The 24,712-nt window shown below is 36.9% G+C and overlaps 1 protein-coding gene across 1 annotated transcript; it reads right to left on the bottom strand.

Moving 5' to 3' along the window:
- Positions 1-1,033: 1,033 nt before the first annotated feature.
- On the bottom strand, positions 1,034-23,260 carry LOC133295999 (uncharacterized protein At4g10930). The gene is made up of 14 exons (XM_061494947.1): positions 23,037-23,260; positions 22,650-22,735; positions 20,927-21,017; positions 20,652-20,701; positions 20,274-20,343; positions 13,718-13,827; positions 12,756-12,821; positions 6,352-6,905; positions 6,151-6,231; positions 5,930-6,005; positions 3,794-5,051; positions 3,603-3,677; positions 1,685-2,749; positions 1,034-1,532 (listed from the first exon to the last, which is right to left on the bottom strand). The coding sequence occupies exons 1-14, from the start codon at positions 23,103-23,105 to the stop codon at positions 1,317-1,319; spliced, it is 3,867 nt and encodes a 1,288-aa protein (XP_061350931.1). The 5' UTR covers positions 23,106-23,260; the 3' UTR covers positions 1,034-1,316.
- Between the last annotated feature and the right edge of the window lie 1,452 nt (positions 23,261-24,712).

Genomic DNA, 24,712 nt, shown 5'->3' with positions numbered 1-24,712 from the left:
GTCAATGAGGGCTGATTTTAATAACATTGTTATATACTTACTACCTTTTTTCTTAATACTTTTACTACCAAATGTTGATTTTCATCAATTCAACTGTTATAATTTATTGAAAACTAATAATTAATTAATAAGTGTAACCCAATAAATTATAACTCTTAGATTGGTAAAAATCAACGATTAAGATTTGACAGCAAGAGGTAATAAAAAAAAATAGTAAGTATAACCTCTCTCTTTTAAATTAAGGGAAAAATGTTTATTTCTCATTTTAAATGTCATAAAGTTACGTCGTTTTAGTATATTTACATTTTTTTTTCTTTTTTTATGAATTAGAAGAAAAAAAATGGAGGAAATAAAATGTAAAAAAAAAACTAAAATGATGTAATTTCATTAAAAATGTCATGACTTCATGTCATTTAAAATGGCAAAAGAAATTTCCCTTAAATTAATTATTTTTTATTTTAAAGTTAAATATTTTTAGAGATAATATGTATAAATTTTATGTGTAGTCAATATTATTTTGATATAAAATTAGGATTGACAATTAATGAACTGACTATAATAGTGCTTTATTCAAATTTAATTATAAGTTTCGAAGCTTTTAAAACGATAAAAAGAATAAAAAGATAACGATGAGGCGAAGAAAAATTATTTCTCCTTATTTGACGAAAGTGATGAAGAAAGATAAAAAATTACAAACTCATAAAAAATAACTGAAAAGATTACAAGCTCAGAAAAAAGTTTTCAGACACAGAAAATTACAGACCTAATGGGACACAAATCATAGAAAACAAAGTTACAAAAAAAGTAATATCATTCTCCTTTTTCTTTTGTTTTTTTTTTAGGGATCACTGAAGTCAACACCTTTAAATTTTGTGTATAATGAATTCATCCGTTTAAATGTAGTTCCTAACCTTCATTTTGACTTTTTCTTTTATACGAATAGTTGAATTGGTGGGCAGGAAGATTCGAAGTAGTCACTAGTCACTAATCACTGTAGACGAAAATGGAGCAGATAATACATTGAAGGAGGGGAACCAATTCTCCCATTAGTAATCAAATTCTACGTTCATTTGAATAATCTCATGAAAATTTGTCATTTTACCCCGTACCTCAAGTTCTTTCAGTCCTCAATCAATCCCCATTGTGTGCTCAATTCACATATTAATGATCAGCTAAGGCAAATCTAACATGTATTCACAGTTGCCCACTAAAGCAAGTTTCTAAAAAGGTGTAGCACCCCAAATAAAAAAAAAAATTGGTGAATAACGAGCAATAGCTCAAGAAAACTTATCGAGGATTAAATGATGCTACGGGAATCAATTTTTTCTATTCTGTTGGGCTGCTTCAGCATACTGCTCTGCAAGTTTCTTTACTTTCTCACCTTCCTTTATGAGGAAATTAGCATTCTTTGCTTTGCAATGATGCTTCATAACCTTATCAGTTGTTTTTGCAACAACCCACCTGTATTGATCAGCCGTGATCACACCACTCTTGCACAGTGGCCTGATATGCTCCTTGATGTAGGCTTCTACCTGTACAAAGTCCAGCACTGTTACGGAAATCTGGGAATTATACAGGAAACTAAAGAAATGGAAGAAAAAAAATGATAGTATTGACCATTGCTCATTTAAAAAAAAAAAAAATAAGGAAAATGAGTGACAAGGGAAAATTAGATTTCTAATACCTTCCTAGTAACATGATTTACAGAGTCCGACTGCTTGGAAGTGATGTCAGATTTCTCTTCCTTCCTTCGGGAATTTTCCCCCGCCTCAGCTATATTAGATTTGTCAGTGCTGGCAGTGACAAACACATTCTCTGTGAGATTCTCATGCCCAAATTTCGAAACATTTACTGCTTTGTCTAAGACGTGTTTTACGTCATTATGGCAGTCATTGACCTCACTTAGAGTTTCTGTCTTGTCCTCTCCACGTAATAATGATCTTGATTCACCATCTGGAAAAAATTTTATAAGTGGTTCTTTGTCAGGGCCATATAATTCTTCAAATTCTGAATCAACTGGCTCAACAGCACCCTCACAATGTGGGAGCTCAGAAGAAACAGAAGGCTGGCCAATCTCTGCATCAATTGTAGAATCCCTATGCACTGCATTATTGTGACAGTTTGGAGAGCAGGAAGCATCTCCTGACACTTCATTGTTTTCAGACCCCTCACAGTCTGGACAATCCAAAGCATTATCTGACTTTTTCAAGTTCATGGTGGAGAAAACAAGTTTCACTTTTGACTCACTTTGCTCTTGTTTTGGGTTTGAGACCTTTGTAAAACTAGCACCAATGTAATCTTCATCCTCCAAATCGTACTCAAAATCACCATAAATATCCAGATCAGGATGAGAATCCAGTTCAAGTATATTATCCGGCCCTGACATATCATCTTCATTACATATTTCTCTGTTCTTATGTGGACTGCTAGGTGGCGAATCAGACAATAGACCAGCATCTTTCAATGCTATTTCAACTGCAGGATCATTTGAAAGATCATCAGCATTTTGTTCTGATTGATCAGTGAGCACTGCTGATGAGGCAGGTACATTGGATTTTGTGTTATTTGCGCGATGCAAGAGCTCTTGTGAACAAAGGTTTAGATACACAAGCTTGCTGCTTGATCTGTCAGCAACCTCCTTTTCAATATTAATTGCATCTGCAACAGCCAATTCTGTATCTGCAGTTCTGCGAATGACTGGCAGGTTTGTGTTCCTCAATAAGCGCTCTGTCAGGCGGTAAAGTTGTGTCTGTATACATATTAAAATTAACATAGTATGAGATAGCAGAAATCTAACCAACACGATCATTAATAGAGAAAGAAAGCAGCTCCAACGGATTTTGTAACTTGGTATATTGGAAATAGTCATGCTCCATTACTCAAATACAATTCAACTCCACTAACATGCCAAAAAAGGAAGAAAAATTATTCTAAATTTGTATGGGGTCCACCATTAATAATTCCAATCCTTCAAATCTGGCAACCAGTCAATCCGTGACTATAATAGATTCAAATTCTTTAAAAGATTCTATCATTCTTTTTTGGCGTGGAACTTCGCGTTGTATCACTCATCAAGTGCATTGTATCACTCATCCAGTGATACTGACAGTGGAACTGAGATAAAAACCCGGGTTGGAAATCCAGTGGCAATCAGATGTTTGTGTTAAACATTTGAAAACAGCAGAGAGCTAATGTTAAATTTAGTTCCAAAGTCAGCAGAAAGGGATAATTGTACTAAGGATTCAACGTAGGAATTGGGACATATTTTCTCAAACCCAATGTCATTTTGAATTACTATCTATTGATGCTTTTATTAGATGGGAGATATTAATCTTATGTTACATAAGATAGGTATCTTATGTTGGTGAAATAAAGTTGTGGGGTCCACAATTTTTAAAAAAAGAAAAAATGAAAAAAAAAAATGGGCACAAGATTTTATGAGCGTGCAACATAAGACAAGTATCTTATGTGACATAAGACAAGTATTTCCCTTATTAGATACATCCAGCGTACCAAAAAAAAAAAGGTGTGTTGCTTTTTTCATCTCAAGTTTTCTTCTTCAATCTAACACATGTAAGGTGGAAACGAAAGTTACAGCATACCTGCCTCACTGATATAGGAATTTTATTGTGGCGACAAGGTCCCAGTACTGGTCTCATATCAGCTGGTAATTGGGCCTACTCACAATAACAGAAAGAAATAACAGTGAACATTCATAAACAATTTCTGATACCAACTTCAAAGATAATTAAATTGATCACGTAAAAAAACAGTAATCAGACCGTTTACATACCAGCAAAGGATAATTTCCTTTAAAAATTGCATCATCTTCCTGATTTTCATTTGCTGTGTTCCTGCTTGCAGCAGCTGTTTTCCTCGCAAGAACCTCTAAGGCCCATTTTCTTTTATCAATCTTTATAGAATCAGATTTTAGGCCTAACTCCTTTGTGCCAACTTTGGCACCAGCTGATGAAACTGATGCCCCTTTTGTGGGACTTCTCAAACGTGCTTTACCAGAAGCTGAATTATCATCAACTGAGCCATGTACAATCTTCTTATCTACTTTTTTTTCAGATGAACAGACTTTGGTCTTTGATAAAAGATTATTTATCTGTGTTGCTTTTATAATATTGTTATCAAGAGATAGATTTGATACTTTTCCTGATGGGTTATTTTGTTTAGTCTGCTCTGAGCTAGCAATGGTTTTAAGTAGAGAGAGAGGTTTGACATCCTCTTTCCGTGGAAAAACAGATGTATCTGCTAAATACAATCTGGAAAGTATAGGACTCTTGGCCTGACGTTCAGGAGCTTGATTTGATTCTGGGCTCTCCGAACTTTTTCTTAGTAGATCAAGAACTGATTTTAAAGTTTCGATCTTTTCAGGCTTTGAAGCTCTCATGCAACGATATTTCCAAAACTCAATTTCACAGTCCCTGTCCCATGCACGCTTTCTTCTGCCATTTGAAGTCCCAAAAATTTTCTTTGTTAGATGTTCACGTACTTTTCCTTTCTGCAACATTGACTTCTTTGCCTTTACAGCTGAGGGAGATAACTTACTTACAGGTTCAGTTTTAGGCCCTGCTATAGCAGCCCTAAATGCTTCAAGAAGCTTTGTATCAAAATTGTTATCCTCAAAGTTTATGGAGGATTTGTTACGGACAGCTTCTCTAATTTCCTTCCTTAGATTTTGAACTACCAAGGATGATTCTCCATCATCAGAAACTCTCTTCATGATCTTTTTAACCCTCAACCCATCCATATTTTCTTTCTTTTCAGATAACTTGTCAAAAGCATTAGTTCCAGCAAGTCCCTTGGAAAGCCTCCGGTTCGACCCTTTAACTATATTCATTATATCTGATGTGACAATCTCCTTTGTTGGAGAATGTTTTAAAGCAGGGTATTTTTTAGCGTTGTCTGAAAGATGAGCATCAGCTGAGTCATTAGCACTAATCATTTGACTACCAGCAGCTCTAATTTTCTTTTGCAAAACTTCAACCGGAAGTTCAGGCTTGGCATCTCCATCATCAACTTTTATATGAATTTGCTCATAACTGTAACATCAAGAAAGAAATTGAGGGAAAAAACAATTAAAAGAAAGACAGAATTTGAACTCCTCATGTGATGATCATACAACAATTAACAAATTTATTTCAACAGAATATCTTCAGTTTTAATAGCACATATAGGCACCTGCTCCTCTTTCTTTCTGTCTTCATGGGAGTATTAAAAAAAAAAAACCAAGACAAGATTCAAAATGTTCTTATTCATTATTTTGTCTTCACAGCTGGCAGCACCACTTTTATGATGAAAATTTATGCCAACAACCACATACTTCTAAAGGTGAGCATAATGCTAAAAGCAGCCCCTATATATTACAACTAGGTCTCTCGAGTTTTAGAATAATAAATAAATTTCTATCTAAGTGGAATGGTACATCTTGGTATCAGGCTAAGAAAATACTGAACCCATCTACAGTTTTCCTCCTCAAAAGAAAGATGTGGGTGTTCAAAATGGCCAAATTTACATGGCGCAGGTGAAAATCGCATTATTCAGACACAAGAAAATAAACAGAAGCACCTAGTTGAGAGAATTTCAAAGTACTTGACATTGGTAACTGTTAAGAATATAGGGAAGTATTAAGGAAAGTCTTATGGATTAAGGACGCATTGACTCCTAACATCAAGGGTGGTTAATTGGGGGGGCTTGATTCTGGGTGACTGATTCCTGTCAATCAGGAAGTTGATTGCGGGGTGATGGATTGACAACTATAGATTGTATATCACTCCCTCTAGTATAAATACAGGTGAGGTCTACGGCAAAGTGTGCATTGTCCAACAGCCTTTTTATTTTCTCTCACTCAATCTTTCAACAGTCACAATAACTGTTGGACACAACTCATCTTAAATGACATAGATTTAAGAATTATTACCTGCATTCGACATGCTTTCTCTTTCCAGCAGTTACTCTGGCATTGTCCTTCCGAGCATTGGTTTCAATTTCATCTCCTGAGAACATTTTATTTGCGACATTATATGGTTTAAAAATGTGTTCAAATGCTTCTCAGCAACCAATATAATCCGTCAGTGATTTTCCATGAGTCACATAAAATAAAGAAAGCAAAATGAATCATTTCTAAGAATGGTGCAGTACCTTTTGAAAAAAATTCTTCAGGACTCAAGCATAGGACATCAGTTGCTTGATCTTTTGTTTCATTCTTATCCGCATTATCAACTAGAATCACATTAAGATCAAGACAATCAGGCTAGCTTACAATTGGAGAGCACAAAAAATCATTATGATGTACTTTTCATGCTAAAAAAAAGTTAGTGATAAGTTACATAAAATAGTTACCAGATAAAAAAGAGCCCACCGACAAACCAAGATGAAGACCCATATCAGATTCATTTCTGGATGGACTAGTTTTGACATGGGACTCGTCAAATAACTTGGTTCCATCAAAGCCACTTGGTTCACTCCTTGCTCCATTAGCACTTTTCTTTGACTCATTATGCACCACGGATTTAGAAGTTAGGCTACAGGATACATTGTGCGATAAGGACAGCTCCAGTTCCTCTTCCTCCATGACTGGTGACATAATTGTCTTTTCTGTCTCCCTCTGCTGATTATCTGTGTCAGATATTAACATACATGATTCAGTCAACATATCCCCATCAATTTCAAGAGGCAATAGGCCTTTCTCGCTTGTTGCTGGAACCCATGTATTTCTGTCAACCATTGAGACAACAACAGCTGTCTCTCCACTATCAGCCACAGACACACACACTTTTCCTGAAAATGAATCCTCAGCATGACATTCACTGTTACTATTCTCTGGGTTACTTTCCCCGGTTGCCCTCTGTATTGAATTGGCATCTGTTCCTTTAGAAACTTCATCAACCACACATCTAAAACAAAACCCTGAATTAGAATACTAAAGGATGAAAAGAAGAGATTATATACTGTCAGCAAACAATTTTAGATTCATGTGCTTATGTTTCAAGCAGAAGGAAGTTTACCCGGGAATTTTGTAAGTAAAATTGAATTGTACAATACTGAATGGTGTAATAACTGTACAAGAATTCTCTATTTAAAGAGACTAAAAAAATCTAATGGGCTAAGCCCAAATAAACTTCTAGAGTATTCTAACTATTACAAAATAGTGATATAAAAATAATAATCAGATAAATAAATCTAATCTTTGCAATACTCCCCCTCAAGCTGAGGAATGGATATTTATCATTTCCAACTTGTTAGTAAGTTCTTGAAATCTATCATTAGGAAGACCTTTAGTTAAGACATCATCCCATTGATGACCAGAAGGAATATATGCAGTAATGATCAATCCACTATCTAGTTTCTTTTTGATGAAGTGGCGATCAATCTCAATATGTTTGGTTCGATCATGTTGAACTGGATTGTGGGCTATACGAATAGCTGACTTGTTATCACAAAGTAACTTCATAGATCTTTCATATCTCACCTTGAGATCATCGAGAATAATTTTTAGCCACAATAACTCACGGATCCCTTGAGCCATGGTTCGAAATTCTATTTCTGCACTTGATCTAGCAACCACATTTTACTTTTTACTTCTCCACGTTATTAGATTTTCATAGAGAAACATACAATAGCCCAAAGTAGACCGTCGGTCAATCACAGATCCAGCATAATCGGCATCTGTATAAACTTCTAAGAATAGGTTTCCTCCTCTCTGGAACAATAGTCCTTTGCCTGGTGCGCCTTTTACATATTGGAGAATCCTGTCCACATCTCGCAGGTGTTTCTTCCTCGAATCATGCATGAATTGACTAACAACACTAACTGCATAAGCTAGACAGGTCTAGTATGAGCTAGATCTATCAATCTTCCCACTACTCATTGATATTGTTCTTTATCAACTGGAGGGCTCTCATTTTCATTTCCTAGTCTGTGATTCTGCTCAATTGGAGTACTAGAAAGTTTACACCCAAGTTTTCCTGTTTTTTTAAGGAGGTCAAGAACATACTTCCGTTGACAAATAAATATCTCTTGTTTTGAATAAGCAACTTCTATCTCAAGAAAATATATCAGTTTTTCAAGATCTTTAATTTCAAATTCAGCAGTCAATCTTTTTTGCATAGCAAATTTCTCACCTATATCATCCCCTGTTATAATAATATTGTCAACATAAACTAGAAGAATAATGGTCTTACCTTCCTGAGAATGTTTAAAGAAAAGTGTATGATCTCCTTGACTTTGCTTGTATCCCAACGATAGCATAACTTTGGTAAATCTTCCAAACCAAGCACGCGGGGATTGCTTCAAGCCATACAACACATTCTTCGACCTGTAAACTTTATTATCTCCATTTGTAGAGTTAAATCCTGGTGGGATCTCCATGTAAACCTCCTCTTCTAATTCGCCATAGAGGGAGGAATTTTTCACATCAAACTGTTTCAAATCCCAATTAAAATGAGCAGTAAGAGACAATAGAACTCTTACAGTGTTCATTATAGCCACTGGAGCAAATGTTTCTTCGTAATCAATGTCATAGGTCTTTGTGTATCCCTTGGCTACCACTCGAGCTTTATACTTCTCAAGAGTCCCATCAGATTTATACCTCGGAGTATGCACCCATCTGCACCATACTGCCCTTTTTTCATTTGGCCTGTCAATAACTTTCCATGTATTATTTTTCTCCAATGCATTCATCTCGTTATGCATGGCTTGAAACCAATTATCATCCTTTAATGTTTCATGTACTGATTTCGGGAATGAAATGGAGTCAAGTGTTGTAATAAAACTTCTATGCTGCATAGTGAGATTCTTAGAGGAGACAAAATGAGAAATAAGGTGTTGGGTACAAGGCTTTTTCCCTTTCCTTACAACAATGGGTAAGTCATCAGAATAAATATCAGGCTTAGGAATAAAAGAAGTAATGTATTCAGTACTTACCAGCGGTTCAGACAATTGCAGTTGCTGGTGGAGAAGTGTGAGTTGTTTCTTCCTTTGGTAAAATAGTTTGGGTGTCCCAGCTTTACGTATTTTCGGTCGATCGATAGAGGCATGTCACATAAGGAATCAGATGAATTTTCAGCCTTAGCAACTAAGTCTTCCTTCTCATTGTCATGTAGTATAACTACTAGGGTAGGAGATGTAGATAACGGAAAGGGAGACTCAAACTCAAAGAAAATGGATGAAGCTTCTGTATTGTTCTTCCCCTGAAGCTGAGGGTGTAAAAAGTAAGACTCATATTCATGGAAGGTAACATCCATGGAGACAAAGAATTTACGACTTGGAGGGTGGTAACATTTGTATCTTTTCTTATTGGGAGCATAACCAAGGAAGACACACTTAAGGGCTCTAGACTCTAATTTACTCCGATGTTGTTCATGGACATGGACAAGGGCAACACAACCAAAGACGCGAGACTGGAGACTCTTCTTAATTGGAACAGAAGGAAAAAAAAAAGTCATGAAATCAACAGGACTTACATGGTCAAGAACTCTGGAAGGTAAGCGGTTGATCAAATAGACTGCAGTTAATACAACTTCTCCCCAGTAAGAGTTGGGTACAGATGTTTGAAACAATAATGCTAGGGTGACTTCAGGAAAACGTCGATTTTTTTCTTTCAGCAACCCCATTCTGTTGAGGGGTATCCACACATGTGAGTTCATGAACCATTCCTTTGTCTTTAATAAAATGGGAAAGAAGTTGATTAATATATTATGTACCATTATCTGATCTTAAGCGTTTGATATTTTTACCAAATTGGACTTCAATCATATAATAAAATTGGATAAACACATGTGTTACTTCTGCCTTATCTTTCATCAAGAATATCCATGTTATCCGAGTATAATCATCAATAAAGGAGACAAACCACTTAGCAACAGAAATATTAGGGACCTTGGAAGGCCCCCCAAACATCAGAATGAATAATAGTAAAAGGTTCAACATTTTTTATTGCACTCGAAGAAAAAGATATACGATGATGTTTTGCAAACTGACAAACATCACAATTAAAAGACTCAACAGACTGTGACACAAACAAAGACGAAAACATAGACTTAAGTACACTAAAAGAAGGATGACCCAAACACTTGTGATGAAGCCAAATAACAGAATCCGAAGTAGACTGACTAGCCATCAAAATATGATCCCTGGTACCTTCTGCAGCAAATTCTGGAACCAGATAATACAACTCACCCTGCTACTTAACAACTCCAATCTTCTTCCCCATGGTAAGATCCTAAAAAAACACAATGAGAAGGGGAAAAAGTTACAATGCAATTCAAATCTGTAGTAAGCTTATGAGTAGAAAGGAGATTGGTAGAAAGTTGAGGAACATGAAAAGCATTTTTGAGACACAAGGAGGGTTGAATTTTAATGTTACCAGAACTTGCAAAGTGTGTGATCCATCAGCTATAGCTATAGTCCGATACCAAAGTAGGATTATAAGAAAGAAATGGGTTTGTGCAGCAAGTCATATGATCAGTAGCACTAGAATCCACAATCCATGAAGTTTTGAGATCAATGCAAGAAGCAATAAAAGAATAAGTGCACGAGTTCTTACTAATCATAGCCAAAGTACCAGGACCAGAGGGCTTATTGAGAGATTCAACTATGGACCTAAACCGTTCCAATTCCTCACGAAGAATAGTAGTAAACGCACCAGGCATATGTGAGGTCTCATTTACAGGAGAAATGTATGAGGGAGCTAAAAAGGATTGACCACGTGAGGTTGGCTTACCAAGCTTCTCAAGAACCTATTGCTTTCCATGAAGACGATAGCAAACCTCTTTGGTGTGACCTAGTCTTTTACAATAGTTGCACCAACGACCCTCTTTGCTGGACTTAGAAGAAAAGAACCCATGAAGTGGTTTAGCTGAGATCATAGCAGACCCGTCAGTGGACTTAGAATCAGAAAGAGGTGTAGTAGCTTTAGATGAGAGCATGACATATCCTTCGGACAATTTGGCATCCATCATAACAGCCCTACGACTTTCTTCACCCCTGACAGTGTGAAAAACTTCAGAAAGAGAAGGTAATTTTTCCTTACCAAGAATTTGAACCCGAATAGGGTCATATTCTGAGTTGAGGCCACAAAAAAAATCAAAGATCCAATTTCGTTCAGTGAAGGTGGCCAGAGTGGCTAGATCCTTGCTACACTCCATCTTCAAACTTTGGTACTGATCAAGCTCAGCCCACAATCCATTCAGAATTCCATAATACTCTATTACAAAGAAAGAGCCCTGCTTGGTAGAAAAAATCCTATTCCTCAAATCATAGCAGGTGGCGGTATCTTGTTTCATTGATTAAGTCTGCCTAAGAATATCCCAGATCTCAAGAGCAGTAGATAAGAACATGCAATGTTGACTAACCTCAGGAGCCAGAGTTCTATAGCCACGCCATAATAAGGGAGTCTTCATCATCCCAATCAGTAAATTTTGGATCTGTTTTGGTAAGGAAAAGTCCTTCATGATGAGCAATTTTACAACGCCCTCCGAGGATGGTATGAACAAGCTGAGACCATTGTAAATAATTTTTTCCATTAAGACGGTAATTCTGATGGAAAACAGGAAGATCATTTGGTGAAAGAATAGTCATCGAGTGTGTACCAAATGATTGATTGATTGGAGTGTCTTCAATGTCCGACATAACACTAGTTAAGAACAAAAACAATCAAAACAGTGAACAAAATGTCACTGGAACGGTAACGAAATACTGTGGGAAGATTGTGACTAAGTGGAAATGCCAAGATAGTCACAGATCCAGACGCGCAAGGAGACCAGCAGAGCAAAGGTGGTCCGAGGTGAAACCCCACCATCACGCGCAAGAGAAGTTGTCAGCGCGTGGGTGTCACGCGCAGAAGAAGCAGCGCCTGGGAGCGCATGCCTGGTTAGTCGAAGCTGTGCTTTTCAGGTGAAGGTCACCCGAAGGTTGCGCTCCTGTCTGTGGCTGGCTGGAGTCCAAAAAGTCACTGGAATAGTGCTTAACAGTGAGAACAGGTGCGGTTCACTGTTTTTGGAATTGTTTGGGATGTCAATTGACTGGAAAATGTACGTAGAAGGATACATCAGAGAAAAAGAAGTCCAATAGGGTTCCTCTCGGTCCAAAAGATCCCCGAGAAAATTTTCCGGTGGTGGCTAGTGGCGGCGAGAGGCAAATAGAAAAAGGTTTCTGCTCTAACGGCGGGAATTGCTGAAGCAGAACCCTCAGAATCGAGAGCTCTGATACCAAATTGAATTGTATAATATTGAATTGTGTAATAACTGTACAAAAATTCTCTATTTAAAAAGACTAAAAAGACCTAATGGGCTAAGCCCAAATAAACTTCTAGAGTATTCTAACTATTACAAAATAGTAATACAAAAATAATAATCAGATAAATAAATCTAATAATTTACAATAAGTAACAATAATTAGATACAAACCCAGCAATGTGTTTAGCATGAAACTTCAGATAACAGAGAATTTGTTTGTAAAACTAGGATTATGGACAACCTTTTGACAGTTCTATTTTGGTTTTGGATAAAATACATTCATTTGATAGTTAACCACACCTTAAACAGTTTCTAATTTCTTGTTTAGATTATCAATAATCTAACCAAGTTTTCTATCTTAGGGAACCATACTGGGAAAAAAATGTCAAATGAGCGGCTTCTATGCATATGAACAAACAGCATACAAAAGAGCTTTGAGATTAAAGATAATAAGAAGAATTAATTGGAAGCACAACAATACCCAACAGAATAACTGACAATTTAATTTACCTTGGGCATAACCACGTACTGTCAGATGTAGCTTCAGTATCAAATCCCACACAGAAGGCATGATACCTGTCACAATGAAATTCGAGCAACAATCATGGGGTACTTTTGCCAAAAATCCTAATAATGATCTACCCCCCAAAAAAAACACACACCCCACCAATAAAAGTAGTTGACAAAAACACTTGCACAAGCTCTTAGATTTTATACTACATTATGAACACCATCTCTCTTACAATCATGATCTACCATGTGTTTAGAATGGGTTGATCATTGATGGCCATGCTTCAATAGGGTCAGCTTAGCCATGTAAAAAATAACAAGACAAGCAATCCACAGTGTGTTCCGACAGCAAGCATGTGCCTGGCTGCACCCTTGACTCCTGTCAAACTTCTAATCGACCCTTTTAGATTTAACTATCCATCTATTTGTGTTTCTTATGAATTTATAAGCAAGGCAGTCTGTAAATTTTGTTACAAGCTGAAAACGCAGAATTTTTCTGCCAAATGGCTCTTGCAGCTTTGCTCTAAACCTAGGCAAACACGGAAATAGAAAGGGAACCAATCCAACAACAACATCATAGTCATAGAAGACAATAATCTACTGAAATTTTACTCACTCAACGGCATATTAAACAAAAGATATTTATTTCAATCTGTTAAAATTACAGGGATTTAGATATGGAAGGAATAAAAGAGAGAATAAAAACTGAATAATATTGGTATTGATTTGATGTGATGCAATCCCGATTTATATAAATATTAAACTCCAAATCCTAATTAAATAAGGAAATAAATCATGAAATATAAGAAATAAGGAAACTATTCCTAAGAGATCATATAAATTATTATGAACTATTGAACTATTCTAAGATACAATCAAGATATTGTAAGATATTTTTTATACATTATAACACAATCTAAATATCTGAAACTTATTAACCTAATCCATTGTTTTGAGCTTACCATATATCACATGAATCACAAGCAATTGATGTATCAAGACCAGAATCTCCTTCAATAGTTGCCAATCCACTTCGAACTTTGCAGCCATCACCATCCAAGCAAATAACTGCCTACAAAATGATGAAATACATAAGGATTAGTGTTATACATTAATTTCAGAAAAAGACAAATAATAATGCAAAATAAGAATGTTGAAAATTATATTAATTCCTAAGCAGAGTCAAGTGCTGCAGGATTTTGCTACTTAAAAATGTTGAGGAATTGATAAGAGTATTAAGTAACTGAGTGAGAGAATTAGGAAAATATTTGCTTGTAGTGCATCCCAAGTAAAGGGTACGTGACTGTCAATATGTAGTCATAATATTAGAACATGGTTTAGGGGTCGGTACTAGATTTTCAGATTCAGTCAGTATATTTGTGTTCTTTACTTTTCTAACTACCTTTTTACCCTCTCCAGTGTCTCCATTATCTCTTACCATGCAAATAAACTAGCACAATAAATATATGAAGATAAATAAAACGATATCAATCATGACATAATTGTTTTCCATGCTTGAGATTCCATGTTAGTTGTATAGCCAAAATATATATTGCACACAGCTAAAGACTTCAGGCACATGTGCTGTTAATGAACCAATCACAGGTAACACAGTGCTAAGGATCTAAATGCCAAAATTTGTATGCGCAGTTCACTCCAGTGTCCAGACTTGTATTGACATTTAGAAAACACTTGAAATCAATTTATGATTGGAATCAAAAGATTTTTGCGTATGGGATATGTGTGTTAGAATATATTAGATATGATTACATATGATTAGTCTGATTAGATATGATTAGATATGATTAGAGTCTGTAATTATTCTGATTGTATTAGGTCTGGGCCTTTCATATAAGCCCATTAGAGTCTCTATATATTGTAACTCTCTGAATTAGATCAATACACAACATATTATTTTATATTCAAGTTGGTATCAGAGCTCTTTCTGTAGAGTATTCTAGAGTCTTTTTTAGAGTCTAGTCTCTTTGATTAGTGTGATGCCTCTTCGTTTGTTGTGTACTTTTATTTATTTTTATTTATTACTTCAACTCCTTAACTACCTTGTAATCTGTATATATAGAACCCTTTGGGTGTCAATCAATATATGAAAAACATTTATGTCTTATATTTCATCATGGTATCAAGAGCAGGTTATCCTGTGGTCATCTTGTAAACCTCCACGTCTTTTTTTTCCTTTTTTTCTTTTCACTGTTCGTCTTCTATAACCCAGATCTCATATCTGGACCGCTCCAATCACGAAACCAAGGCCACCACTGGACTCAGAAGCCATTTCCGAGTCGACCCACGTCAGCCCCGTCGCCGGAAAGTCAGCCACGCGCCGCCACAGCAGAGCAGCCTCTCCGACGCGTGTGAGCCACGCGCCGCCCTGCCGGTCTCCGTTTGACACGCGGCTTTCACAAAACAGCTCGCCTGGCCTCCCTCTTCCTGTTCTGAGGGTTTAAATCACGATTGGAGCACTTTTTTTGCTGGGTCTTGTTGTTTCCTCTTCGTCAAGCTCGTCAAGCTTTGTTCTGAACGTTTTTTTTTTTTTTTTTTTTCTTTGAACAATGGAAGATGAAAATAATGAGGCTGAGAATAAGCATTATGACAAATCACCCGGTGGAGTTTCCGGTGTCTCTCCTCCTCCCTATTTTTCGTCTTCCGGAGACAACCCAGCTATACAGATTACAAACCACCGTTTAAACGGTAAGAATTATGTGCAATGGCATCAATCTGTCAAGCTGTTTATCCAAGCAAAAGGGAAAATGGGGTATCTTGATGGAAAAAAGGAAAAACCCGAAGCTGATGAACCTGATTATGATAAATGGATGACTGAAAATGCCTTGGTCATGACCTGGTTGACTAACTCCATGGATCCTGATATCAGTCAAACTTATTTGTTTCTTGATACGGCTCAGGAAATTTGGGATGCCGTTAAAGAATATTATTCTAACCTGGGCAATGCTTCTCAGGCTTTTGAACTCAACACCAAGGTAAGAGAGTTACATCAAGAGGGGATGTCTGTTACTGAATACTTTCTTGCTTTAAAAACTTTGTGGCAGGAGTTGGATCTTTATGATGCAGCAGATCTTCAAGGTTTAGAAGCTAATGCAAGGTTTAAGAGTTACTTAGAGAAAAGACGTCTCAATGATTTTCTTGCTGGCCTTAATCGTGATTTTGATGATGTTCGTGGTAGGATATTGGGTCAGAACCCATTACCTTCCATTGCAGCTGCTTTTTCTATGGTACGATGGGAGGAACTTCGCCGAAAGGTAATGTTGGGAGAAAAGAACTCTAAATCCTCCGATGTATCTGCCTTAGTAGCAAAACATAATCCTCGTCCCCCTAGTGATACAAAACGTTCTGACTGATGGTGTTCTCATTGCAATAAGAGTGGTCACACTCGCGAAAAATGTTGGGAAATTCATGGAAAACCACCAAACTGGAAAACAAAGGGGCTGAACAAGAGTCGTGCTTATCAAATCTCTTCTGATGATAAGGGTGAGGAGTCTCGTGCCTCTCCAAATTCCGAAGGTGTATTCATCCCTAAAGCTCAGTATGAGCAATTTCAGAAGGTGATGTCTCAATCTGCTGAGGCAACTAGCCATGTTGCTCAACAAGGTATGGCATTCCATGTTGATCGTAGTAGTCGTTGGATTCTTGATTCCGGAGTTTCTGATCATATGACAGGTAATGCAACCTTGTTCTGTTCTTATACCCCTTATTATCACCAGTCACGAATAAGGACTGCTGATGGTAGTTTCTCTAATATTGCGGGAAAGGGATCTATTAAGCTCTCTGAACATATTACTCTGAATTCTGTCCTTCATGTCCCTTCTCTTACTTGTAACCTTATTTCTATTAGTAAACTTTCCTCTGAATTGCATTGTGTTGCTAAATTCTCTGCCAAAACCTGTGTTTTTCAGGAACAGGATTCGAGGATGATGATTGGCAGTGCTAGAGAGGAAGAAGGGCTTTACTATTTTGAAGAAGATTCTCATGAAAAGAGATTTTTTGCAAATCACTCTTTATGTTTATCAGATGATTGTAATGATGTTTTGTTGTGGCATCGTCGTTTAGGACACCCAAATTTCTTTTATCTTCAAAAGTTGTTTCCAAACTTATTTATCAATAAAAAACCAAGTTCCCTTTGTTGTGATGATTGTCAATTTGCAAAACACTCTCGTGTTTCTTATTCCCCCAGAGATTATCATGTTTCGTCTCCATTTACATTGATTCATAGTGATATTTGGGGACCAGCTCGTGAAAAAAATATATCTGGAGCTCGTTGGTTTATTACCTTCATTGATGATCATTCCAGGGTATGCTGGGTATATCTTCTAAAGGATAAGTCTGAAGCTACAGCCACTTTTAAAAACTTTCATGCTATGGTACAAACTCAATTCCAGACTTCTATCCAAATCCTGCGAACTGACAACGGTACTGAATATTTCAATTCTGTTCTTGGTGATTACCTAACCAAGCAAGGTATTATCCATCAAAGTTTTTGTCCTAACACCCCTCAACAAAATGGGGTGGCTAAAAGAAAAAATAGGCATCTCATTGAAGTTGCTAGAGCCCTCTTGTTTACAATGCATGTCCCTAAATACCTGTGAGGGGAGGTTGTCTTGACTGCCTCATATCTCATCAATCGAATGCCCTCTCGTGTCCTGAATTTTCATTCTCCCATATCTTGCCTTACCCGCTCTTTTCCCTCCGTTCGGGCTCTATCTTACCTTCCTCCAAAATTGTTTGGCTGTGTGGTTTTTGTTCATATTCATCCACATCAAAGGTCCAAACTTGATCCTAAGTCTGTTAGATGTGTCTTCATAGGATATCCTCCTAATCAAAAAGGTTACAAGTGCTACTCACCTTCTCTTCGAAAGGTCTTTGTTTCTATGGATGTTACTTTTTATGAAACACAATCATTTTTTCCCTCGACTTCTCTTCAGGGGGAGTCTATTGGTGTAAATGAAGACATGTCTTGGATTCCAAATAATTCTACTGTCTTACCTTTACCCTTGGAAACATCTGTTGTTTCTCTACCTTTGGAGACAGGGGGAGTTAATGTACAGGAGACAAGGACAGCAACTGTACCAGAGACTGGAGATCCTCCCGGTAAATGGGGAAAATTCTACAGCAGGCATAAATCTCCTCAAGATCCTCTAGACTGCCAGGATTCTGACCCGAGTCCTAGTTCCAGCAATCCACTTGAGAACACTGGTACAGCTAACCTAGATATACCTATTGCCCTTCGAAAAGGTACTAGATCTTGCACTGCTCATCCTATTTCTCATCACATTTCATATGAAAAGTTATCTCCAGGTTTTCGTGCTTTCAACACTATATTAGACAGTACAAAAATACCAAAAAATATCCAAGAGGCACTTAATGACCCTAAATGGAGGGATGCAGTCTTTGAAGAAATGGATGCATTCAGAAAAAATGGAACTTGGGAGTCCGTGGCACTTCCCAGAGGAAAGAAAACTGTAGGTTGCAAATGGGTGTTCACAATAAAATTTAATGCAGATAACAGCATCAACAAATATAAGGCCAGATTGGTTGCCAAAGGATTTACTCAGACTTATGGGATAGACTATCAGGAGACGTTTGCTCCCGTTGCCAAACTTAACTCTATTCGAGTCCTACTGTCACTTGCTGCCAACCTTGATTGGCCCTTGCATCAATTGGACGTAAAGAATGCCTTCTTAAATGGGGACTTACATGAGGAAGTTTACATGGATCCACCACCTGGTTTTGAGGAGGGAGATGGTTCAGTATGCATGTTGAAGAAGTCTCTTTATGGACTTAAACAATCCCCTAGAGAGTGGTTTGACAAGTTTACTCGTGCTGTTAAAGGAAGAGGATTTATCCAAGCTCAGACTGATCACACTTTATTTTTCAAACACTCCGATAGTGGTAAAATTGCTATCCTCATTGTTTATGTTGATGACATAATTGTCACAGGTGATGACTGGGAGGAAATAAAATCTTTAAAGGGGGTTTAGCTAATCAGTTTGAACTGAAGGACCTTGGATCACTCAAATATTTCCTTGGAATGAAAGTTGCTCGTAGCAAGGCAGGAATCTTCTTATCTCAGAAGAAATATATCCTAGACCTGCTACAAGAAACAGGTATGCTTGGGTGCAAGCCTGCAGAAACTCCAGTTGAACCCAATATTAAATTGGGAATTGAAGATGGAGAAGATGTTGACAGGGAGCTGTACCAAAGGTTGGTAGGAAAGCTGATCTACTTATCTCACACTCGGCCTGATATTGCATTTGCAGTTAGCATGGTTAGCCAATTCATGCATTCTCCTAAGGAAAAACACCTTAGTGCGGTTTATAGAATCCTCAAGTACCTCAAAAACACCCTTGGTCGGGGAATGCTCTTTAAAAGAGGACACAAGAGGATGATAGAAATCTATACAGATGCTGATTGGGCTGGCTCTGCAATGGACCGAAGATCCACTTCAGGATATTGTACCTATGTTTGGGGAAATCTTGTGACCTGGAGAAGTAAGAAACAAACTGTTGTTGCCAGAAGCAGTGCAGAAGCAGAATTTCGGGCACTAGCCCATGGCATTTGTGAAGGAATCTGGTTAAGAAAACTCCTTGAAGAATTAAAGATATCTTATTCTCTACCTGTCAGACTCTATTGTGATAATAAGGCTGCTGTCAGTATTGCTCAAAATCCTGTTCATCATGATAGAACCAAACATGTGGAGGTTGATCGTCACTTTATCAAAGAAAAATTGGAGGAGGGTAGTGTATGTTTGTCATATATACCTACCAAGGAGCAAACAACCGACATTCTCACCAAAGGGTTACACAAACCCATCTTTGAGGATTTAATTAGCAAGTTGGGGATGATCAATATATATCTCCCAACTTGAGGGGGAGTGTAGAATATTCTAGAGTCTTTTTTAGAGTCTAGTCTCTTTGATTAGTGCGATGCCTCTTCGTTTGTTGTGTACTTTTATTTATTTTTATTTATTACTTCAACTCCTTAACTACCTTGTAATCTGTATATATAGAACCCTTTGGGTGTCAATCAATATATGAAAAACATTTCTGTCTTATATTTCATCACTTTCGTTCTGGGGACCCTCGCTTCTGCTTAGAAACCTTGTTTTTGCTTTAAAACCTAAGCCCACTGCTTAGGAGTCCTCTTTCTTGTCGTGCGTCCTTCCGGCAAGCCATCTAGGGCTGTAAACAGCCTCTGAGTAATTTTTCCAAACACGTCAGCACCTCCGAGGCCACCGGAACCACCGCCCGCCACCAGAATCATTGTTCAGGCCACCGGAGACTTTTTCCGGCGACTTTTCCGACCAAACTTCACGCGATCAGGACCGTCTCTTCCCCGCGACCAGGTCTGTGGAGGTCCAGTCAGCAACGCACCTCTCAACACTCAAGCAAAAAACACAAGAAATGCCAGAAGCAAGGTTGCCATCAATATACCAGAGGTCAAGATTTTTTGACTGGAATTCTAAAATAGTATTATATGGAAAGTAATTACATTTTCATCGATGTAGTAGGAGGGAAATGATAGAGTGTTGTTCTTCCCTTCAATGGACCAGTCATCATCTCTGCAATCATGAAGGAAAACAGCTAAAAGATTACATAAAAAAAATTTCAGCAGGAACATGATAAAACTGTAAAGCATTTAATCAAAATTGAGCAATAAAACTGTAAAGTATTTACTCAAAATTGAGAGATAAAACTGTAAAATATCTACTTAAAATTGATCATAGTGATGCATGGCTAGAACTATACAAAATTTATGACTTTCAACTTGAACAACAACCCTGAAAATCCCAAACTTAATGTATGTCGATACAAACAAACAAAGAAAATAAGGCTGTTAACCATACAAACATAATGGAGGGACACTTGCCTGAAGTATGAGTCATCTTCAACTTTATTGCTTCCAATGGTATCGTATACCTTCACGATCATGAGATTTACATGTTTAGCAATGCACCAAATTTTAATAGTATTTTCAAGATATTAGATGTATTAATAACAAAATTTTCATAATAATATTAATCAAAACAACAAAGTGCATGGTCCAGAACAGAATAAATAAGGTGAGCAAATTCAATTATAACCTGAAAAGTTATACAAAAGCAATGAACATAAAGCAGCATTCCGCAATTTTATATCACTCACTGGAACACATGTGATCAACTGAAACTCATTCTGGCAAAGTGGGCAGAGATTAGTGATGGTAGCCCAGTTGTCAATGCATACAAAGCAGAACCTGTGAAACGAATGAATCAAGCTCAAAATATCAGATTAATTTCAACATAGATACTGAAAAATGAAGGGGAAAAATCAACATGTAATGGGAAAAGCACAACCACAGGGATGTAAGCAATTTAAATAGTTCAACCAACAGCACCTATGTGCATACAACATCAACATCAACAACAGTGGCAGAGCCACGTTAGGTGGGGGGGCCTTGGCCCGAGCTAAAATTCGAAAATTAGCCACGTTGAAAATGTGGCTACATAACCTTCTACATTTTAATGTTTGGCACCAACTAATTTTCCTGGGCCCTAGCTGGCTTGGGAGGCTGGCTCCGCCACTAATCAACAACACCTTTATCTCAAACTAGTTAGGGTCGATGGCAATGAACCCAAATGGAGAGTACGAAAAGATTAAGGAAAAAAGGTAGAAATTAAATAAATAAAAAACAATAAACAATTAAAAAGAAAAAAGAAAACAAAATGAAGTGACAATAAAGATAAATAAGAGAAAAATACAAAAGAGAAAAAAGAAAAGAAATAAAAAGCAAAAATAAAAAAATAAGAGGAAATAAAAAAAAAAATAAGAGAAGAAGATTAGAGATGAAAAAAAAAGGAGAGGTAAAGAAAGAGAGAAAGAAAGATATAGGGGAAAAGGACTAAGAAGGAACCATTAGTAACAAACTTTTATTCTTATGGGAGCATCTAGGGGTCTTCGAATATGTGCCCAAACCACCTCAATCTATATTCTCTTATATTTTCAACCGCCGGTATTACTCATATCTTTCGTCGAATATCTTCATTTCTTATCTTATCTATCCTTATATGACCACACATCCACCGCTAATCACCTATATCCATAGTTCCACAAAAATAACCAACAATTCAAATTGGCAAAAACAAAACTAAACCTCTCAAAACTTCCTCGCATATACCCTATAATACACCCAAATCTACCACAAATAAATTATGTCAAATACCAGCACCACATTTTACTTGGGCTGTTACATCGACATATACTGCAGGGAGCAGTCCACCATGCACCCCACAGATCACCTTTGTTCTTCGCCATTGTTAGCAACCTCTTCACTCTCTGGAAGCACACACAGGAATACCTTTACTCTCTCCGTTATGCTGCACAACTACCCACTTTATTTTGTTCTTGTGTAGAATGGCAGGGGCACTAGGACCCCCAAAGTCCAGACATGTTCAAGGGTCATGTGCCCATTCATATCCCATCCTTTTACTTATACACTTCATAAGCAATATCTTCTTTTTCCTTTTTTCCTTCTTTACATAAAAATTTATCCACCTAGTGGGAAAAGGCTTTTGTTGTTATTGTTGTAACAAAAAATTTGTTTGGGCTCCACAATTCGATCAAAACCAAGTCCAACAACGACTTGCACCCCCACTTATTGTCTTTTACTCTTACACAAATAGATTTTGCCAGCACATTTCATCATTTCATTTTTCTTCACCATGTGCAATGAATAACGAAACTCAAGCCTATTATTTCTGCGGATGATATGTAAGGCACAATCCATAAAGCGAAATGACACCTCCCAAACAAGAAGATCAAGATGGCAATTTAAAAGAAAGAAAGCATGTATTTTAAGCCTTCAAGACGAAAGGAAGAAAATACATACCAGTGCTGACAGCAATCCAAAACTCCCCTGTCAACAACAATATCCATGCATATTCCACATCTTTCCCCTTCAGTTGCTAAATTATCCTGTTAGTTACCAAATATTAAGTGTTCAGCACTGGTGACAATTAAAATTACAAGCTGGCATGAAATAATCCAAAATTCCAAAGCCTAAGTCATTATTTGAGCAAGCCATAAACATCACTGTTTTTTTTTTTTTAATATTCTTGAGTAACATCGGTGAAGCTAATAGAATTCAGAGCATGCTCATATGAAAATTACATAAAAATAAGCGTAAGGGAGGGTTTAAGTAGCATTCCACGTCCAAAGTGAAAAGTACAAGTTCCACGCCTAATATCTACTCTGTAAAAGAGAGCGATGAGCTTACATTATCGTTAGCATCAAAGGGATCCTGTGTGAGCGTGAGCATGTCATTCGCCTCGAAATCCCCTTCCATTGAGTAGTAATTCGAAGCCAGAATTTAATTTTACACGATATACTGTGAAGTCTTCAATTCGAGAAACGGCCACGAGATTTCGGAACCAATTCTTATCGTAATTCAATTTGTGAAAGCTGGAAGGATTTTGATGAAACAAGAAATGCAACAGAGACACCGAAATTGGAAGGGCAGAGCAGAAAACTGAAAAAGGAATGCGATGAGGACAATCAGATATTAAAGTAGTGCATTTTAATTTATTAAATGATTAATTAATTATTAATTAACTGTTTGTAAAATTTAAAAAAAAAATGTAAATGGAATTGGGGGAAGAGAAACCGCGGTTTCTAATTTCTATTTGGGTAAGGCCCACGTTCGATTCAACCGGCCTGGCTCCGAAAAGTTTCGCGCTGAAAAACGCCGTCTAAATCTGACAGTATCGATGAAGTAAACAAAACTGCGTTGCCGTTAACTCCACGTGAGTGACATGAGCATTGTACACGCAAAGGCATAGAGGATGTTTTCCATTCTTGGGCCATTCAACAAGTTAGGTTTAGTTCACCTCAGGCCCAACCATTGGCCTAATGCATTGGTTTTTTTTCGTTCAAATATAAATCGCTGCAAATGAAAGTTTGTTATCCAGACCCAATTCGTTCATAATAAATTAAAGGGGCGTCTGGTTCAGGAAATTTTTTTGGAATAGTAAGGAAATGAGATAGATAGAGAAATGATTGAAAAGATAGATAAAGTGAGATAGGTAGAAAAATATAAAAAAAAGTTGTTTGGTGGGGAAAAACTTTACTGGAAAAATTAGGTAACTTTATGAAATCAACAGTGCATTAAAAGCCAGATAATCGGTTTTTCAAAAAATCTCACCTTCAAATTGGGTTTCTAAACAGTGCGGATATCTATGTTTCTCATAAATCCAGACAAATTGGATAGATGGGTTTTTGGTGAAAAACGTTGAAACAAACATGGTATTTCTAAAAGCCATACTTAAGAAAGATAGATATCCACTGAAAAGATCCCAACCAAACACCACCTAAGGGAAATATTAATCTCATGTCACATGAGACAACAACTTTCTCTTATACACTCAAAAAGGTACGAGTCTCACTTTAATTTTTTTCCTCTTTTTTCATGCAATAGGATCCACATAAAATTGTGAGTGCAACATGAGATAACATATCTCATGTTGCATAAAAAAATATAATCCCATAAATTAATGGGTTTCTCTTTTCTTATTTTATATGAGATAACATCTCTCATGCTATAGACACAACAAGTGATAGGTCCCATCATGAGAAAGCACAAATTCTGATGTCTCATAACACGAGGAAGCAATCTCCAACAACATGAGAAAATGATTTTTCTAAATTAATTTAGGTTTACGAAATATTACCTTTTTATGGGCCTTGTGGGTTTGGACCTTTTTCTCATGGATTTTAGACTTTGACGAACCTATCATATTTTATCCAGATCAGCAAGTATTTGATTGTTGCACGTACAGCAGCTGCAGAAATGTAAACCCCTATATATATATGAGGTGTGATCCTTTGACACCAGTGTCAAATTTAAAATTTGACACCTCATCTGAGAGTCGTTAGATAAAAAAAGATCAACGACTC

The sequence above is a fragment of the Gastrolobium bilobum genome, unplaced genomic scaffold, assembly GCF_033153095.1.
Source record: "Gastrolobium bilobum isolate Gb01-03AN ecotype WA unplaced genomic scaffold, APGP_CSIRO_Gbil_v1 utg3673, whole genome shotgun sequence".
NCBI classification, from domain to species: Eukaryota; Viridiplantae; Streptophyta; class Magnoliopsida; order Fabales; family Fabaceae; genus Gastrolobium; species Gastrolobium bilobum.
The sequence above is the reverse complement of the archived record's forward strand: the minus strand, read 5'-3'. Positions and strand labels throughout refer to the sequence as shown.